The sequence below is a fragment of the Fundulus heteroclitus genome, chromosome 11 (assembly GCF_011125445.2).
Source record: "Fundulus heteroclitus isolate FHET01 chromosome 11, MU-UCD_Fhet_4.1, whole genome shotgun sequence".
NCBI classification, from domain to species: Eukaryota; Metazoa; Chordata; class Actinopteri; order Cyprinodontiformes; family Fundulidae; genus Fundulus; species Fundulus heteroclitus.
The window spans coordinates 2,995,650-3,013,846 of record NC_046371.1 but is presented as its reverse complement, the minus strand read 5'-3'; the positions used below and the strand labels follow the sequence as shown (position 1 = coordinate 3,013,846).

At 39.5% G+C, this 18,197-nt stretch overlaps 1 protein-coding gene across 8 annotated transcripts in view; it reads right to left on the bottom strand.

The window, feature by feature from the left end:
- The window catches only part of ncam1a (neural cell adhesion molecule 1a), a 374,147-nt gene that overhangs the window by 61,130 nt on the left and 294,820 nt on the right, over positions 1 to 18,197 (bottom strand). For all 8 annotated transcript variants that reach the window (XM_036142729.1, XM_036142725.1, XM_036142727.1 and 5 more), the window contains exons 2-7: positions 14,279 to 14,353; positions 12,176 to 12,385; positions 10,237 to 10,380; positions 3,046 to 3,183; positions 2,450 to 2,567; positions 429 to 589 (exon numbers count right to left, since the gene is read on the bottom strand). In XM_036142729.1, coding sequence (XP_035998622.1) covers positions 429 to 589; positions 2,450 to 2,567; positions 3,046 to 3,183; positions 10,237 to 10,380; positions 12,176 to 12,385; positions 14,279 to 14,353 — 846 coding nt within the window. The remainder of the gene's footprint in view (positions 1 to 428; positions 590 to 2,449; positions 2,568 to 3,045; positions 3,184 to 10,236; positions 10,381 to 12,175; positions 12,386 to 14,278; positions 14,354 to 18,197) is intronic.

The window sequence follows — 18,197 nt, the reverse complement described above, 5'->3', positions numbered from 1 at the left end:
TATACATCCATAACGTATTAAACAAAAAAAGTCTAAAACTGTGTTTTGAAGTAATCAATGGATTATGGCTGGTAAGATTAAAAATATTCAGTAAATATATGAATTTTTCTAATCAACATGAATAGCTGTTAGGTAGCTCAGCTTAGCGTCACGGCGGCTAAAGGTTTTAGAAAGGTACTGTCAGGCTTTGCTGGCTTATAAAGTAAAAGTCTATACTGATAAACGTTTAAAGCGGGCTGAAGGGTGGTTTAATTACTTTTCAACGGGGCACGCTGAGTGCTTCATGTTGTGTATGGCTACATCCCGCAAATGGAAAAGTAGTGAAAAGAGTGTGCAGCAAATGTCAATGAGTGCAGCGGGGAAGGCCAGAATGACAGAGGGGGGGAAAAAAACCCAAAAGAACCTACAGGATGGAGATATTCTCTTACCGAACACGTTCAGGCTGACTTCCTCAGCTTTCTCTCCTGCCTTGTTCTTGGCGATGCAAGTGTAATCTCCTTCATCCACCTTCTTGACTTCCTTTATTACCAATTCAGAACCATCCTTGTTCAAGCTGTATTTGTCACCCGTTTCAAGGACGACACTGTTACTGTAGAGGAGTGAGAGCAGAAAGAAAAAAGGCTGCAGGTTCAGGCCAGCTTGAGCAGCCTACAAACACAGTTCTCACTTAGAAACTCTTTCCTTCTAACGTCTACTTTTCAAAAGCCAAAGACCAATAAACACTCTGTCAGCGTCTAAAGGTTGTACAACCATGTTTTTTTGCAGATTATATGCATTAATTAGGCAAAAGAAACTGTGCGATTCCTCTCATTTTCGTCGGTTACATAAAATTATCAAATTTTGATAGTACCAGGCTAAATCATTTAATTTCAAACTCATTACTGTAAAATTAATAAATAAATAAAAATGCTTCTGTCTTGCTTTGTGAAAGTGATTATAGATATTGATAAGGCACACAGAGAGCAAATTAATGCTAGCTGCTTGTTCACATATCTCAATAAACATATACAGGTATAGCTCAAAAAATTTAAAACAAAAAACAAAAGATAATTTATTTCAGCCAATTCAATTCAAACAGTGAAACTCATATATTTGTCATAGATACTTTTGAAGTGTTTAACCAAAATTCAATTTTTAGGTGAATTACAATATCATATCAAACAAAAAAGAGGATTTTTCATAAAGGATTGCTGAACAGAATGTCAGTGTACTGTACAACATCTGTATTCCTCTGTGCTCTGCGCATGATTTACTGCCTCAATGCAGCGTAGCATGGAGGTGATCAGCCTGTGGTTCTGCTGAGATCAACCAGAAAGCCCAGGTTGCTTTAATAGTGGCCTTCAGCTTACCTTAATTGTCAGTTCTTTGCATTATAATCATCTTAATACTACTTTATTTAGAGATTTGTGTCTTTTTTTCTAACATTCTTTTCAGCTTCCAACAAACTTTGCATTAATATGCAGGAATGCAGCATATGTGAGCACATAGAGCATAGTCTGGACAACTCAGACACCTTCACCACGACCGTGTAGCCCATAACAATATTTCTGTATTAAAATCCATTTCCCATTGGTTTGACGCAATATTAAAATTTTAAAAGACGCTGACTGATCTTAGGGGAGGGTTGTACCATCTGTAAACCATAATTGTTCAAATGAACAAAAAACCCTGAGTCAGTGAGATGATCTAACTTCCTTGGATCAAAAACCTTTTAACCATGATTGGACTGAACTGACTTTGTAAAGAGCCTTAAGATGTCGTGTTCTGAACTGCCGTCGTATAAATAAAGTGAAATAAGTCGATCTTTTGTGTGTAATGAATCGGTATAATATATGAGTATCTCCCATGATACAGTTGTGCAAACTGTACAGATGAAATAAAGCTGAGATATTTTAAAAATGTGACGACACCAACAGTAACTATAGGCATCAGGACATTTTATAACAATTTATTCGTCTGATCTTCTTAAGATCGGGTTCAACTTGCAAGTCTGATCACATCACCAACAGAAAAAAGTTTTTTTGTTCAAATATTCTGACAACGGTGAGAAAATGATTGGCTTCTATGTGAAGCCCACTTGTACAGTGTAGAACAATGACTACTATTAGAGTCTCCTCATCAGAGGTTCAAATGTTAGTGGAAAGAAAAAAAATGGAGGTAGTGGAGTGAAAATTACTCTGAAATGGACAGTAAAGGAGGTTTATACTGAAAAGCAAAATTATTGGTGCTTTAGTTGGGTTCCATTGCTTTAAAGTGGAAAATCTACAGCTGTAGGCTTCCCTGTTTAGACTGTGAAGCTCGGGAATACTAGCCTAAAAATATGATCATTTACTGAGCTCTTCTTTTTTTTTTAGCCTTTCTCTCCAAATAAAGTGGTTATAAAGTGGTTATTAATATTGATTTTATCTGAAAAAACAAACAAACTGTAAAAACAGGAAGAATGACATACTGTGTCCAGGTAACGGTGGGCTCGGGGAAGCCATCTGCATCACAGGCCAACAGGGCAGATTCACCAATATCTGCTGTGGCATTGACTTCAGTCTTCCTCGCGCGGATTGTTGGAAGAACTGTAACAAAAAGAGGAAATAGAATGAAGCGTAGCAAGTTAACATCACAGCTCGTTATGGAGCCCAACCTACAGATAACCTCAATAATTAATTACTGGTTCATTTAACTATATTTCATTTATATTTATGAGAAAATCTGTTTATGGTACGCTAAACCAGTGTTTGGGATGATTTGGACTAGAATGTTGAAGAAGTTTGAGTGTTCCCACCATCCAATTATCAAAAAATCCTGGTGAGCGGAGAATAAAAATGAAGAAACGCCACCAAGAGACTAAAAGTAAGCAGATTTATCTTTGCTAAAAACCATAAGCAGATAGTGGACAGATGCAGAATGTTATGATGCACTTCTTAAGCTTTAAAAAAGCTAATTTCCTCTCACAGACACCCTGATCACATCCCACCATTATGAGCAAAGCAGCGACTCGTTGGGGAAACCGCTCATGCTGAGCGCCAAAGTAGACGCAGATGGAGTGCTTACCATTAACGATGACCTTTATCAGCCGGAAGTCAATTTCTCCCCTGGCCATAACGCGAGCCTCACAATTATACATTCCTTCATCAACCTTCTTGATGCCACGTATCAGCAGGTGACCATTATCCATGATCTTGTAACGCACTAAAAGGAAAAAATGGCAAATGCAGAATCGAGCATTAACATTTCAGAGATATACAACACCACTGAGACCTAGCAGAAACAGGAAAAACAAGGTAATATTAAATATTTTCTGCGTGTATGAACTACAAGTTATATATTTGATTTTCCTCTTTGGTTATTTATTTTCAAATACTCAAACAAACCTTAAAGCCAACATCATAGAAGTCAAAAGATGTACAAAAAAGAACAAAAGTGATAAAAATATAAAAACATAAAGTACGCTAAATTAGTCTATTAAACTAAACAGAAGCATTTTGTTAAATATACTTCAGTCCAGAGGTGCATAATGATACAAAATATAAATGAAAATACAAAAAATAAAATGAGCAACTTATTCATGTTATAAGACACAGAGCGGTGTTTATGGTAATTATAACTTTAAAAACATTAAATTACTTATCTAATATTAATTAAACATGTAATAATATGAATCATATTTTTAAAATATGTTTAATTAGATGACACCAATAACAAAAGAGATAGCTCACTCCCTTCACTAAATCCTGCTTTCTACCTGCTTTGACTTAGACTTAGAAAACTTTATTGTCATTTTGTATGCACAGAGTGCGTACAGAACAAAATTTCGTTTGCATACAGCTTGAGAATTTCAGTGAATTGCAGTGGATTTCAGAATAAAGAAACTTTATTGCCAAGCTGGAACTCAGACTTGGCAATAACACATCAAGCTGAGCCAAGTCTGCTTGTATTAAATAAAAACCTAACTGTAAAATTTGGATGTAATGATACCTTGGGATGTCCAAGCTAATTCCCGCTGGGTTGTAAAGTTACATAGTCCTGTTGTGCTCATGGACCTGGCTAACAGCTGTTAGCATCACAAGCTAAAAACATTGATTTATTGTTCATTTTATATGTTTACATACAGAGTACCCCTGGTTTAATGTAAGAGAAACCATCTAAAGTGCAAATAAAGAGTTTATTTTTTAAACTTTAGCTTTTTACGTATGTAACTGAATTTGAAATCGGGGTTAGCTAGGGACGTTTGACTTCAGGTCAGAATGCCCCGTGGTTTGAGCAAAATGATCATGCTAAAATTATGCTAATTATGTTAACACTAATGCTAGCATAACAACAATAATGTGCACATAGAAATACTAAAACATGTTAAACACCCAAATTGTCCAGACAAATCTACTGTTCCACCTCTTTGTCACGTTAAGCTATTGTTATTGTTATTAAATGGGCTGTGAAGCCATGCAAAAAGAATTGCAGAGGCTGATAACTGTGTTGTAAAAAAATAAAATAACGAGCTTTAACAGTATTTGAAGGCTTAAACTTTTCTTTTTTACTCCAGCACAGTTAGGTTATGATGTTCGACAATGATCCATTGCAGGTCAGCAAGTTCCCCTTTGAAATATTTAATAAAACAATGTCAAGTTTTTAGAGTGGCCTAGTCAAAGTTCATAGACTGTTCATACTCAAAATCCTTTAAATGTAGCTGAATTAAAATAATCCTGCAAAGGGGAGGAGACTAAAACTACCCCACAGAGATGTAAAAAGAAAATCACTACCATTAATGGCAAACGTGTGCCATGACTGTTAAGGTCAGTGTTATGAAGGCATTGTGTAATAATCAGGAGGTTCTTTTAGCCTAAATCTTGTGGTGTCAATCACCTGAGATTTAGATTTTATTAGAGTCTGTGATTTTTTCGGAAGTTTCCCAAAGTCCCTTTATTGACTAACTATGCATGTGCATGACTGCCTTAAGTCTTCCACTTTTCAGGGGGATCGGTTGAAAAAAATCTCCCAAATCCACCCTGTTCCTATTTCTTTTAACTGAGGCCTTCCTCCTCTTCTCATAAACATGAAGGCAGATCACTTCTTGCGACTCTGTTAACATGTTATAGTGAGCTGGTCAATCTAATTTTACAAATGAGTGACTGACCCATGGAACATTTTAAAACAGAGCTCAGAGGGTTTTTCAAATCTCTCTGCATTCCTTCCAGCCTACAGGGGTCGTTTTAGGAGTCCTTCGTTCATTCCTGGGCTTCATTGTTTTGTTTTTTTAATTGGCTCTTCCTGTGGAGAGCTGAATATAATGCAAGACTTTACAGCAGGGGGTGGAAACTCCTCAGCGCTGGAGTTTGCCTCGCCCGCTCTCTCACTGCACCTCTCTCACTAGTTATTTTATATATAGTGTCAAAACTCGTTTTGCCTTCAGAACTGCCTAGATTCTTCTTGGCATCGATTCAACGAGAAGTCTGAAACACTTCTCTGGGATCTTGATCCATAGTGACATAGCTGCATCCCACAATTGCTGCAGATCTGTCAGCTGCTCGTTCATGATTCCAAAACATCTCAAAGGTACTCTTTGGATTGAGATGTGGTGACCAGATGTTGAGGCCATTGGTGTACGCTGAACACCAATGGATCATATGTGAGATATAGAGTGGATTTGAGCTTTGTGTCATGGTGCATGATCAGTTGTGCTTAGTTGGCACTAATGAGCCAAATGTCAGGAAAGAAAATCCAATCTGCAAACACACAACTCCCTGGAGCCGGCACTGCTGACACAAGGTGGGACGGATCCTTACTTTCCTGTTGTTTATAAGTTCAGATCTTATGCTCTAAATGTTGCAGCTGAAGCTGTGATTCATCAAACCAGACTATGTTTTTTTTTAAATCTGTGTGAACAGTAGTTTCAGGTGACAACAACAAGATGTTCTGTTGCTATAGCGCATCTGCTTCAATGTTCGACTTGTGCTTTCAGAGATGAAATTCCTGACCTCTGACATCAAAAACAGCATTTTTTTTCAAAAGAACTGCACATTTTATTTTCCCTCAGACCATTTTTTGTTCACCCAATATATGACTGGGCATGAAAATCTAAGTAGATTAGCGGTTTAAAAAATAGCTGCTTTTGCACCAACAACCATGTAGCATTGAAAATGACTTCTTCTCCATCCTGATGCTCCGTTTGACTAGCCATCTAGACGCCTGGATGCGCTGAGTTGTTCCTGTACGCTTGGCAAACCATACGAGGTTTAAACAGGTTAAAACAAATCCACCCACTACTAAGAAATGTATGTGAACTTCTGAATTTGAAAAAAAAGTTAGAAATAAAAATAAATTTAAAGTCGGCAGTTACTTTCCAAAGATGTAGTTTGGCAGGTTTCAGTTCTGAAAGGTTTAAATGAGATTTCAATTTCACTACATGTCTTAAGAGGCATCATGCTGACTGAACCGGAGGGACGTGTCCCGTTTGATTAATTTGATTATATGCTGGGATGGCTGCTGGCTTGGAATATTAAACATTTTCTTTCACTACATTTTCTGTGTTTGCATAATTCAGGAGACTAACAAGTTCTCAAGCACTATTAGTGTAACTCTGGCAGAGTAATAAACAATTTCTGTGAATGTGAGAGGACTTTTGAGGCTCTTAAATTGGGTATTGAATTTTCATGCTCTGAATTTAAATGCACATTGGAAAGAAATACTGAAATTCTTGTTTCTCACTTAAGTTCAGAGAGGTGGGTCTTAATTTATGTCTCAGTGACACTTTTTAGGATATGCAGCTCTTTGTGGAAATCTAAACATAATGATTCGGTCAACTGCTGCAGAAGGAAAATAGCATGAGCACTTTTGGTGTTGGTCACGATTGGAGCTTTTTTTTTTCTTTGGTGAAAAACACATTCCTGATTGGAGTCCAAGAATAAAGGCAGGTTAAGCACTGCTTTGTGGTAAGTTCAGGCTTTCCAGCGGCCACCAGGGGTGGGGTAACATTCAGGCTAAAACAGACCCAGTTCAAGTGTAATACAAAGCCCTTTTTCTTTCTCTGTGCACATACTTTACACATCACTGACTTTATTCATTAAGGCAGAGTTGGAGAAAGGTTTTCAAAGCCATGAAAAACTCATGTTTGGCTGCAGGAAGTTTCAACAATAACAGAAACCCAGCCAAAGATGACATAGGGCCCCATGAGCATAGGAAACTGGCTAAAACTGACCCCATAGTGGACACAAGTTACATAACAGCCACTACATAGATATGAGGGACAGTGTGAACAGTTTTTTTATTGCCTGACCAAATCCCAGCCAAGGCCTTCATATAGTGTCCAACTAGTTTGCTGATATAGGCTTATTTAGTGAACTTTAGTGGTTTCCAACCAGGAAGCACTCAGTGAACCCATGTGGAGCCCATCCAGCCAGTGTAAGATGCCAGATGGGTCCCACTGAAAGTTATAGACTCGGTATTTACCACTGTTTAAAAATAATATTGTCTATTATAATAATTAAAGCTATAGTTGGTAATTCTGTTCAGAAACACTTTTTATTATACTGGGTAAAATGGTCCTTTAATCCTGAAAGTAGTTGATACATTATGTATTCAGAAAAAGGAGAGCTGCAGGCCTGTAAAAACTCTGACCGATCCCTGGCCTTTGGTCCGAAGAGCAGGGATCGGTTTAGGTTCCTGCTCTCACCCCCTCTGTCCCTCAAGTTCCGGGGTAATCGCCGTATCTATTGGTTGTCTCACATGCCATCATTCTTCTCGTTCCTTCTGAGTTTCCTCTTGCTGGCTGCGCATGCACGCTTCTAGTGTTTAGGTATCCTGTTAGCATAGTGGTTAGCTTAGCAGTTAGCTTAGCAGTTAGCTTAGCGGTTAGCCGTTTATTGTAGCTTTGCTGCTCTTATCGTAGACTTTGAACATGGCTGAGAGTCACAAGAAGCGAAACGCGTTCATGTTTATGAGAAGAAGAGAAAGGCCTCAGTAGAAATAAATAAGACCAGAGTGGATTTAGGAGATTTTTTTAATGTCATTCCTCTGAAGAGCAGAAGAGCAAGGTCAGACGGTCTTCCGTATGCACAATTATTCAGTAAGGGACTTGCGGAAAAAACTTCCGGAAAAAATCACTGACTCTACTTTTAAGTCTAATATCTTTGACATTAACAATAGTAGACTAATAGAAAAATAATAGACCCAACAGTCATGAGACACCTGCTGCTGCAGTACAGAAAATTCTAGACTATTCAGCTGAACCTATGTTGAAAGCTTTAAAATGGAAATCCAACCATGAAAATCTTGGAAGAAAACCATTTCAAAGGATGGAAGAATTAACAAAACCCATCAACAATCAGCTCCAGGCTGCTTATAAAAGGGCTACCTGTGATTACTGTAATAATTAGAAAATACCTAAAGCAGAGCTATTGCTAAGAAGCTCAAGCAACATCCCAAACTTAAAAAATTACTTCAGATGGAGAGACTCTGAAGACACAGGCCTGGAAGTGGTGGACACTCCTCAAACACATGCATCATGGTACGGGAATGCTTCTCAAAGTATGGTGTTGGGCCCATTTATCGACTATCTGGGATCATGGATCAGACTAAATCTGTGTAAAGGTCTTGTTGCTTTAGGCTGAACAGAAAATATCCTCAAAATGGTTTCAACAAGATCCCAAAAACCCCAGTAAGGAGCAGCATTTTGGTTTCAAATCAAACGAGACTAATGATATGGAGCAGCCAACTCAATCCTTGACTCTTCATCCAACAGAAAACGCTTTGGTGTGACATCAAGCATGCTTCTCTCAAAAAATGCAAAGGAGCTGCAGATATGCTGTAGTTAAATGGTCCTGAGCTGAAAATCCTGCTCTCAGGTGGCTGAAGCTGGTCGGCTTCATGGAGTAGATATGAAGCAGCTCTCAGAAAAAGTGGATTTTTATGAATATTAATTCACAGAAAAGCTACATTTTAAGTGTTTTTTAATTTATTTATGCAGTACAGTTTTTGAGTTTGAATAGAAAACCCCTTTTTCAACAGCATGGAACTATTTTTTCTCATTTTCTGTACAGTGATTTGAATAAAACTGTTATATTATTATATATTATATTTTATTCTGGAATAAAACGTGCAATATTTCCAGTGTAATTTTCTGTATGGATGCTGTTTTCTGAACACTGCTATTGTTTTCCTCCACAACTGTACACCAAAAACACACTCTTTATCATATTCCCACAAACAACTAAATGCTTTAAAAATGTTGTTACCCATTTATCTGAAACTTTCTGAAGCACAGTTTATTCCTCATTTTGTTTCATTTGTCCGCGCGTTTCTATGAAAGCCGTTTTAACAAATTTCTTTCAAGCTTCACAGCTTCTAAGCTACAATTGTTTCAAACACAGGGATCAGCGGCACAGAAAAAGTTGATTGTAACAGAATCGGTTCTTAAAGTTTCCATGGATTGTTTCTTGTGTTTTCCTTTTGTCAGGCTCTCTATGCTTATTTTTTACTGAATACCCGAATCAATGGTAACTGCTGCGAATCAAAGCTAATTATGGCCTCCTTTCACAGTAAAAGAGTAGGTGACAAACTTTCCAGAGCCTCCTTTCAAGCCTAAAGCCGGGGAGCACTTGATATGCTAACGAGAAAGATTTTTCAATTGAGTGAACTATTGAAAACACAGACATCAGGCAACAAACCCAGCAATCCTGCTGCGAGGGAAGAGCTTCACCCAATTATTAACTCTCAACCATATGGGCGCTCCTCTCCTGGAGAAATACAAAAAAAAACCTTTTGGTAAGCCAGCTATTAGCTAACCTGCAAAACTTCACAGGGCTTCGCTGCAGCGGCTCTTTTGTTAGAAGTGATTCAAATTAAATTATAGCCTTTGCTTTACCCTCTCCTTCCTCTTTCTTTGCTTTTGTTAAGTTCAGAATTTCCACCTGTTTGGGTAAATTAAACCTCACTTTTCCTTCAGCGGACAATAACTTCCTCCCGCTAGGCTAAAAAAAAAAAAAAATACCATTTCCATGCACCTTCTAAGAGGTATAAAATCACCTCCTGCAGAAAATACTTTACTTTTCTCTTAGATAACAGGCAAGGGGAGAGTGAGACTCAGCATAGAGTGGAAAATTGATTGAAAAGCATGAACTGGCAGGCAGCGACGGCATGAAGGCGAGGCGACTGCTCGGGGAGTCAAGAGGATTGGGCAGAGTGGCGCGCTGGAGGTGAGAAAGCAGCACAGAGGCAGAGGCAGAAGCGGTTTTGTCTGAACCGGCTCACCGTCTTTGGCGGATTGGAGGATGGAGCCCTTGTGCTTCCAAATGATGCTGGCCGGAGGCGAGCTGACCACATCGCAGACGATGTCGGCGTTATCGCCCTCGTTAAACTCCTGTGGACTCGGTGCACTCTGGAAGCTGATCTTTTCTGTTGAGAAATGTTAGAGATTGGTTCAATGTGGGGTTTTATTCTATAGCTATATCAAACATCATTTAACTCAAACATTGTAATGCCAGCGTTCTTAAAGTGCGGTAAAAGAAGAATATCACTGATGTGGAGGTAGTTCGCCAGACCCATGGATTTTTTTTCTTGTGCATTTAGTTTGGATTTATCAGAAATCTCTAAAAAAAAAAGAGATATAATACAGAAAGTTTGAAGGACTCCTGGTATAAAAGGAGGCACATTAGAATGAACCAGGAAAAGGAGCTGCTGACTGTTTTCAGCCATACATCTCAACCACTCTTCTTTCTACAATAAAAAACAATAAAAAAAGAACAAGAACTGTAGGGAGCAAAATGAAAAATACATTTAAACACTTCAAAATCTTTTAAATTAGAAGGCTTTTAGTCCTTTCTGCTGTGTCCTCAGGGTGGTCCACAGACGATGGAGATGTGGTCGTGTTTCCTTTGCTTCATCAGGATCCGGGCTGCACTGTTTGGTACGTGTGGACGTTTTTGGACTTGTTTGGATGTAAAAAAAAAACAAAAAAAACAAAACTGCATCGCCGTTGTCAAGTCTTGAGGAGACGAAAGCATGGAGAAGTTTTTCAGCATCGGAAAAGGAGAGTAATGGAGAGAGTTTTGTTCTTCAGATGAAAGAAGGAGGTGCTTGATGTGAGTTTTGAATGTTAGATAAGGGTCAACTCTTACATGAACATTGATGATTGTTGAGGAAAAATAAATGTTATGGAAAGGGAGGATTATGGGGGAAATAGGTGATCCAGAATGGATGCATTATCTAATATGGCGGCCTCTCTGCAAAACCTCAATGTATTTTATTGGGATTTTACATAATAGCCCAACACAAACTGGTGCATTACCAGGAACAAAAGTGCGGCACACATTTATTTTCAGCCCCCTTTTAATCTGATACCCTGAAATAAGCTTCAGTGCAACAAATCGCCCTTAGGACAGGCCAGACATGGTAACTCTTGAGGAGCTGCAGAGCTCCACAGCTCAGGTGGTCATTGCAACAGCAAATAGGTAACCGGACTTTCACTCAAGAACTATAAAACCATGTATCGTTTTCTTCCACTTCAGCGTTGTGCACTGCTTTGTGTTGGTCTTTCACATAAAATCAGTCTATAAGATGCACTTACATTTGTGGCTGTGATGGAAAAAGTAAAAAGAATCAAGTGGAAAACTGAAAAAAATAAGGCAATGCAGGGAAGATATTTCCGTAGTCTGTGTGAAGTTGGGTTCAGGTGGTTTAAGCTGGATGGAGAACAAAGTAAAACACTGTACCCAGAGACCAGCACAGACGCATGATGCATTTATTACAATCAGGAACATTTGTCTTCCCCGGCAGGGATGTTAGGATGCTGTTAGAAATGGATTCACACGTCTCCGAGCTCCATTTGATGAAAATCACCAGTTACAATAAATATAATACTACTTATTTCCCACATGCCTGCCTGTGAGCTCTTATAGCTCATTAAGTGTTCATTTGCCTTAACACTTGATATGATTTGCACATTTATATATATATTTTTTCCCCTGAAAATAATAAATATAACCTCCTTGTTTGATTATTTCTCATTCCAATTTAATTGAATTTCAAAGTAATACTAAAGCGCGGCGTGAATAACCCTCTTGTGACGTCTGCTCGTCCTTTTGAAGAGCCGTGGCGGCGTCTGGGCGGCTCGGAGCGGCTCCTGCTGTGATGCTGATTGGAATACGGGTAAATAAGTCCAAGGAAACGTTTGAACCAATCAGACACTTACGGAAGATCTTTACTTGAACTGTGGCTTGGGCCTCCTTGCCTCCGTTCTTTGCCACACATTTGTAGATACCGGCGTTGTCCACGTTGGCGTGGTAGAGGGTGAGAGTCGAGGTGGACTCGTCGGTCCGACTCACAGAGATGTTTGGCCGGGTGGGGAGGATCTTCTCACCGCTCGGGGCGAACCAGTCGATGTCTTTAGCGTCTCCAACCACTGCAAAGCAGAATGAATGGCAAAGTTAAAGAGCAAGTTGGCTTCTGATGTGCACAGCATTAAGTTCTATCCTGATGTAAACCAGAACTTGAACAACATTAAGACTTGTTGGTGGTGTTGGGATACCACAAGGCAGCAACAAGACCCAAAGGGAAAAATATCACAACTAGGAAATGAAATAAACCTAGTTTATTTCTCCAAAGGCATCTTAAAAATAGGGGAAACATTTCAAGTTTTGAAAAGAGTGAATAACGGGATCTAAGAGAGTCCTATAAATAATTTGTATTTATTGGCCAGGAGGCAACTTTTACTGTGAGATAACAACTTTTCTTCCCTATTCATTTTTCATGAAGCCGAACACAAACACAGGCGGTTTTAGTTTGTTAGCAAAATAGTAATGCTGTCTGCTCACATAAAGAACACTGCAAGCTCTAAGGATGCTTTATTGTTCAGCACTGAACCATTCAAAGTCGAGCTAAAGCCATTTATTTTTTACAGAGCAGACAAAAAACAATCTTTCAGTTTTAAGTGTCCATATAAACTTTGCTTCTAGGACTCACTTTCTTATGGAACAGTTTGGCACCAAGCAGGTTATTCCTGACATTTTATAAATGTCTATTTTTATTACATATTTACAAGGTTGGGTAGTAACTAGTTACATTCACTCAGTTACATTTACTTGAGTAACTTTTTGAACAAAGTGTGCTTTTAGGAGTGGTTTTACTGCACTGTAACTTTTACTTTTACTTGAGTCACATTATTACTCAAGTATCGTTACTCTTACTAGAGTAACATCTCTGGCTACTCTACCTTCTGTGAGTAACTTCATGAACAAAGAGCAAACTAGTTTTAACCAAAAATGCATGAAAGAGATAAAAAACTGCAGTTCATGTTAAAGTGTGTCTTCTTATTTGTACATAATCTTTCTTATTTTAATGTTATTTTCTATCTGCTGAGCTCATTGAGCCATTTAGAGGTCAGATGAACGTTTAGGAAACAGTCAATATTGTTATTGGAAGTTTTTTGCACTGTTCTAACATACTGTATATACATTAAGTGATGTAAATATTTCTTTCAAGTTTGATGTTAAACAATGAATTTGTTCTGTATGCACTGTGTGCATACAAAATGACAATAAAGTTTGTCTAAGTCTAAGAAAAGTTTTTCTTTTCTCTTTAGTGTCTTTAGTGCATCTTTTGTCTTTAAAATACAAGAATTTGAACATGACTTTATATTTTTGTCCATCCAATTACATAATTTTTAAAGATTAAATCATCAGCTGTTCTGATTAGTTACTCAATACTTGAGTAGCCTTCATACTGCATACTTTTTTACTCTTAACTAAGTAATTTCTTGGGTGCATACTTTTTACTTTTACTTCAGTATATTGAAGTAGTGCTCCTCTTACCTGAGTATAATCTTTGGCTACTCTACCCACCTCTGCATATATAACTAAATCTAGGGGGCGAAGCAGGACACACAGTGGACACGTCTCCAGTCCATCACAAGGCGACACAGAGACAAACAGGACAACCGTCATAATCATAATCAACCCTGGAGGTTAGGGAGACCTGGCGGGTTTTGGACTGCGGCAGGAAGCCGGAGTACCCAGAAAGATCCCACAGTTTCGTGAAGAGAACACGCAGACTCCAGGCCAGGAACATGTTTGTGTGAATGTGACTGAAGTCGTTCTGGTTCCCAGCTTCACCTGCCTGTGGTCCCTCTGCCTCCTCCCAGCGCGCTGCCAAATAACGCCTCTCTTTCTCTAATTATTCCGCTGGTCATGTGATGCTTTTATCAGGACGACTTCGGTTCTTACCGACAGTATTTTTGGATAAAGTGAATCCTGCAGCAAGCTGAGATAAATGAGCTGCGTCTCTAGAAGGCTCTTACCTTCACAGAGGAAGAATTTGGACTCGCCGACGCTGATTTCCCCCAGTGCCGGAGTGATTTGCACCTGAATAGCAGCTGAGAGGAGAAAAGAAGACAGAAGAGAATATACATCAGTCATTTTGCTTTCATCTGGAGGAGTGGTGACACAGGGCCACGGCACAATAAGGCGACGCTCAAAGTCCTGTCGGCTCGCCTGCTCAAAAAAAAAACCCCACAATGTTCAACTCAGACCCCGCCGCAAATGAAAGTGGGGGATGAAATCTTTCTGCTCACTGGAGTGCAACATCTCAGTGTCCACATGGTTTCTGGGTTTTGACTCAAAGGTCTGACACTTGTTCCGAGGACGTAATGTTTTTATTTACACATCTAGCGTTCAGTCTTTTGTGTTCACACCGGCCCTGGCCTGAAAACTTCATTCCTGGATACGGTCGCTCTGAAGGTTTCCCTCAGAGTTTTAAAGCTTTACATTTCTTTGTGTCTGCAGGAGACGGCGGCAATCCTTGTAAATCTCTCCTGAGAGGTTTTATCTGGTATTGAGAACACGTTCAACATGTCCCTCTGACCTGTGACAACAACATGTCTGACACTTCAGGGAATTAAACTTCCTGAAGACGGGGAACCGGCTCGGCATCATAAGAAACGGTGCGACAACGCAAAGGAAAGGGATAACGGTGGAGAAGAAGAGATACAGGCGCATCTCAGTAAATCAGAATCATCAAAAAGTGTTGTTCAGTAATGCTAATGAAAACTTGAAACTCAAGTAGTATATAGATCCATTACACAGATTGATGCATTTCAAGCATTTTTCTGTTAGTTTTACAATTTAAAAATCTTCAACATTCTTTTTCTTAGAAAAATCAGATTATGTGAACCCAATAAAATTGAAATCTTCCATGATGACCATTGTTATTCAGCAGACTGCAGCAACAGGCAGTGACTGACACCCTCCACCTCAAGGCTTAGCTTAAAAAGATCAGTCCAGTAGAAAATATCCACAGAAAGCCATACCCAAACATATTAATGGAAAGTTGAGAGGAAGGAAAAACTGTCTGGAGAAGAAGCACAACACGCAGAGAGAGATAGTTGTGAACTAAGAGGAAGTACTGAGCGAGCGCTTTGAACGTCACCACAGCCAGAAATATCCAGAACCGTCATATTCCTGGTGTTAAAGCATTCCAGAACCACAGAGACAAGTGCTTTACCTGAGCTAAGGAACCAAGAACCGAGAGCAGCAGTAGACGGAGACAATGTTCAGTAGGAAGTTATTTTCATTGGTCTGATGTAATATTCTGGTCTAGAGAAACTGGATTTGGGGTTTTCATCTGCTGTAAACCAGAATAACCAAGAATGTATGGAAATAAACGTTTTTGACACATGTCACCGTGTGTGGAATATGTCTCAGTAATTTCTGAGCCGCACTTCTTGAATTGGATTAAACTAAATGATATTCTAACAGTGAGATGCAGCTGTAGGTTTTAGACATCTCCAGGACTCAGAAGCAGCGGTAAACACATTCAGGGAACGCAAAATAAACATTCATTCATTTGCTTAATCTCCAAAAAGGCGTCTTTCCCAACACTCTACTTGTTTCCCCCCTCTCGCGCCTTTTGGCAGGTGAGAGGAAAGGCATAATCTCTTTAATCCAAGAATATCCCTTTTCCCTGAGACTCATATGCTGCTCAGCATTAACCGAAGTGAAGCAACGACACGGGGAAAATTGGCGAAGGCGAAGCACCTGGTGTTTGTCCCCGCCTGCGTTACGGCGAATCAGAAGCAAAAATTAAGCAAACGGAATTAAAAGTATTGAAAAGGCAAATCACTTCTGCTTGTTCCCCAACATTTGTGCAAATTCAATTACTTCTGACTGCAGCACGGTTCACTGTTAGACGTTTTATCTTCAATGCTATTAACATGGAAGTGAAATCACAGGCTGCAGAACGCCAGTAAATGGTGATCCAGCGCTTGACAGAGAAATCCCGCTGAGCCTCCCGCATGTCGCCACTTCACACAAACCAGAGAGTCAGCCTCAGCGCGGCTCTCGCCGTGGAGCTTCATTGGAGCCACGGGCGGGGACATGCCTTTCAAAGACAGGTAGCCGGCTATCATCCCGCAACGAGATGCCATCCACGCTTCCAAACAGCCACAGTCTGACGGCTTTGGAGAAACATCTGCGAGGGAGAGGAGGCTGCCTCAGCGCCTTTGTGGCGCTGCTCTTCCTGTGCAGGATTCAGACGTGTGAAAGGCGTGTGTGACGTCTGTGTGCATTATATCAGGGCCTCGGCATTCTTTTTTGTAAGACTTGCACGTATCTCGCGTGCTGTAAACTGAGGAAATCGATGCAGTTTATTCAGTCACTGAAGATTTGTTGGTTTTCTTTCTTTTTTGCTTCTTGCTCCTTGCTAGAAATGTCACACGTGCAAAAACTAACCAGCAATTTGCAGATTAGTCTTTGACACATGAACGTAACTTTTAAACCGTCTATGTTTAATTTCTTCTAATTGTTTGAATAAACACAATGCATGCTGGAATGTCAGGTACACCCACCTTGAACACAACTAAATGGGTAATTTAAGAGGCTGTCTGTGTGTTGTTCTGAAAAGCCACGTTAAGCACCTTCAAAAAAAAAAGACAAATGTAGTGATTTTGTGACTCAAGTGCAAATCATGTTCTTGTTTTGGCTTTCTCTGGAAGTCAGGCACATTTTCACAAAACTGGCCTTTGTTCCCAGTCAGCATGAAGGCTTTGGAGGCATGGAAAACCACTACCCCTCTGAATGTTTGCTTACACAGGATGGAGCTCGATACAAAGACAACAGCGTATCCGTTTCCCTCCTTCGGCTGGTGAGATCCCAGATATACCGCGCTGGAAACTCTAACAATGCCTCCTAAGACCGAGATGCCTGGCCCAAAAATCAAATGATGATATCTGCAACAGTAAAGACAACAGAAAGGAGCTCAGGTGGTGTGGGAACGAGAGATATTCCCAGAGCCGTTTTCTCCATGTTTGCCTTCCACGGCCACTTGGATGCCCTCTCCAAGATGGAGTGCTTGCTCAGCTCCACGAGTCAAAGGACCGACTCTCCGTCTCTGCTGAGACAACATTCTTTGCCAAATACTCAAAGACTGAGTTTCAAATTTTCAATAGGAGGCTATAATTTTCTGCTAATTTCTAGAAAACAGTCAACCTGTTCAGATTTTTGGTCATAATCCTGTTTTATTCAAATTTGACAAAATATAGTTTGCAAACAAGTACATCATTTATTAAGGCAGAAAAAATAATTGAACCCTGTTGCTAGATAATAAATTAACTATAAGTATTTTGAAAAGAAGCTGAATTCAGTTTCACTAGCAGGCCTGATTTCTCCCAGACCTTTAGATCAAAAATTCACTCAAACAGAACCTGTCTGACAGCATGAAGTAGGCTAACGGATCTCAAAAAGCAACACGTCATTCCCCAGGCCAATTATAAGGCTTTGGGAACCCAGAGAGTCACAGTGAGAATTGTTACTTCACAAATGGAGAACACAGAACAGTGGGAAAGCTTCCCAGAAATATCCCGGCCCACAAAGAGCTCATCTATTACTCAATTAGTGGGTCATGAAAGAACATAGAACAATGTTTAAACCTCTGCTGGCTTCACTAGCCTCAGTCTGAGTTCACAATTCAACAGTAAGAAAGAGAGAGTGGGTAAAAACTTACTCCATGGGCCAGATAATAAATAAATATCCTGAATTTATTATTTTGTGGACTAACGAGACAAAGGTGGAACTTCTTAGACGTAGTACCTCCTGTTAATCTGGCCTTTTAGACAAAGCCCACCAGTTTAACATATGCACATGAATAAATAAGAATAAACTGCTGGAATCTAATTTAAAATCTCAAATGGCATAACCTTAAACCGGCCTTTCATAACAGGAAAC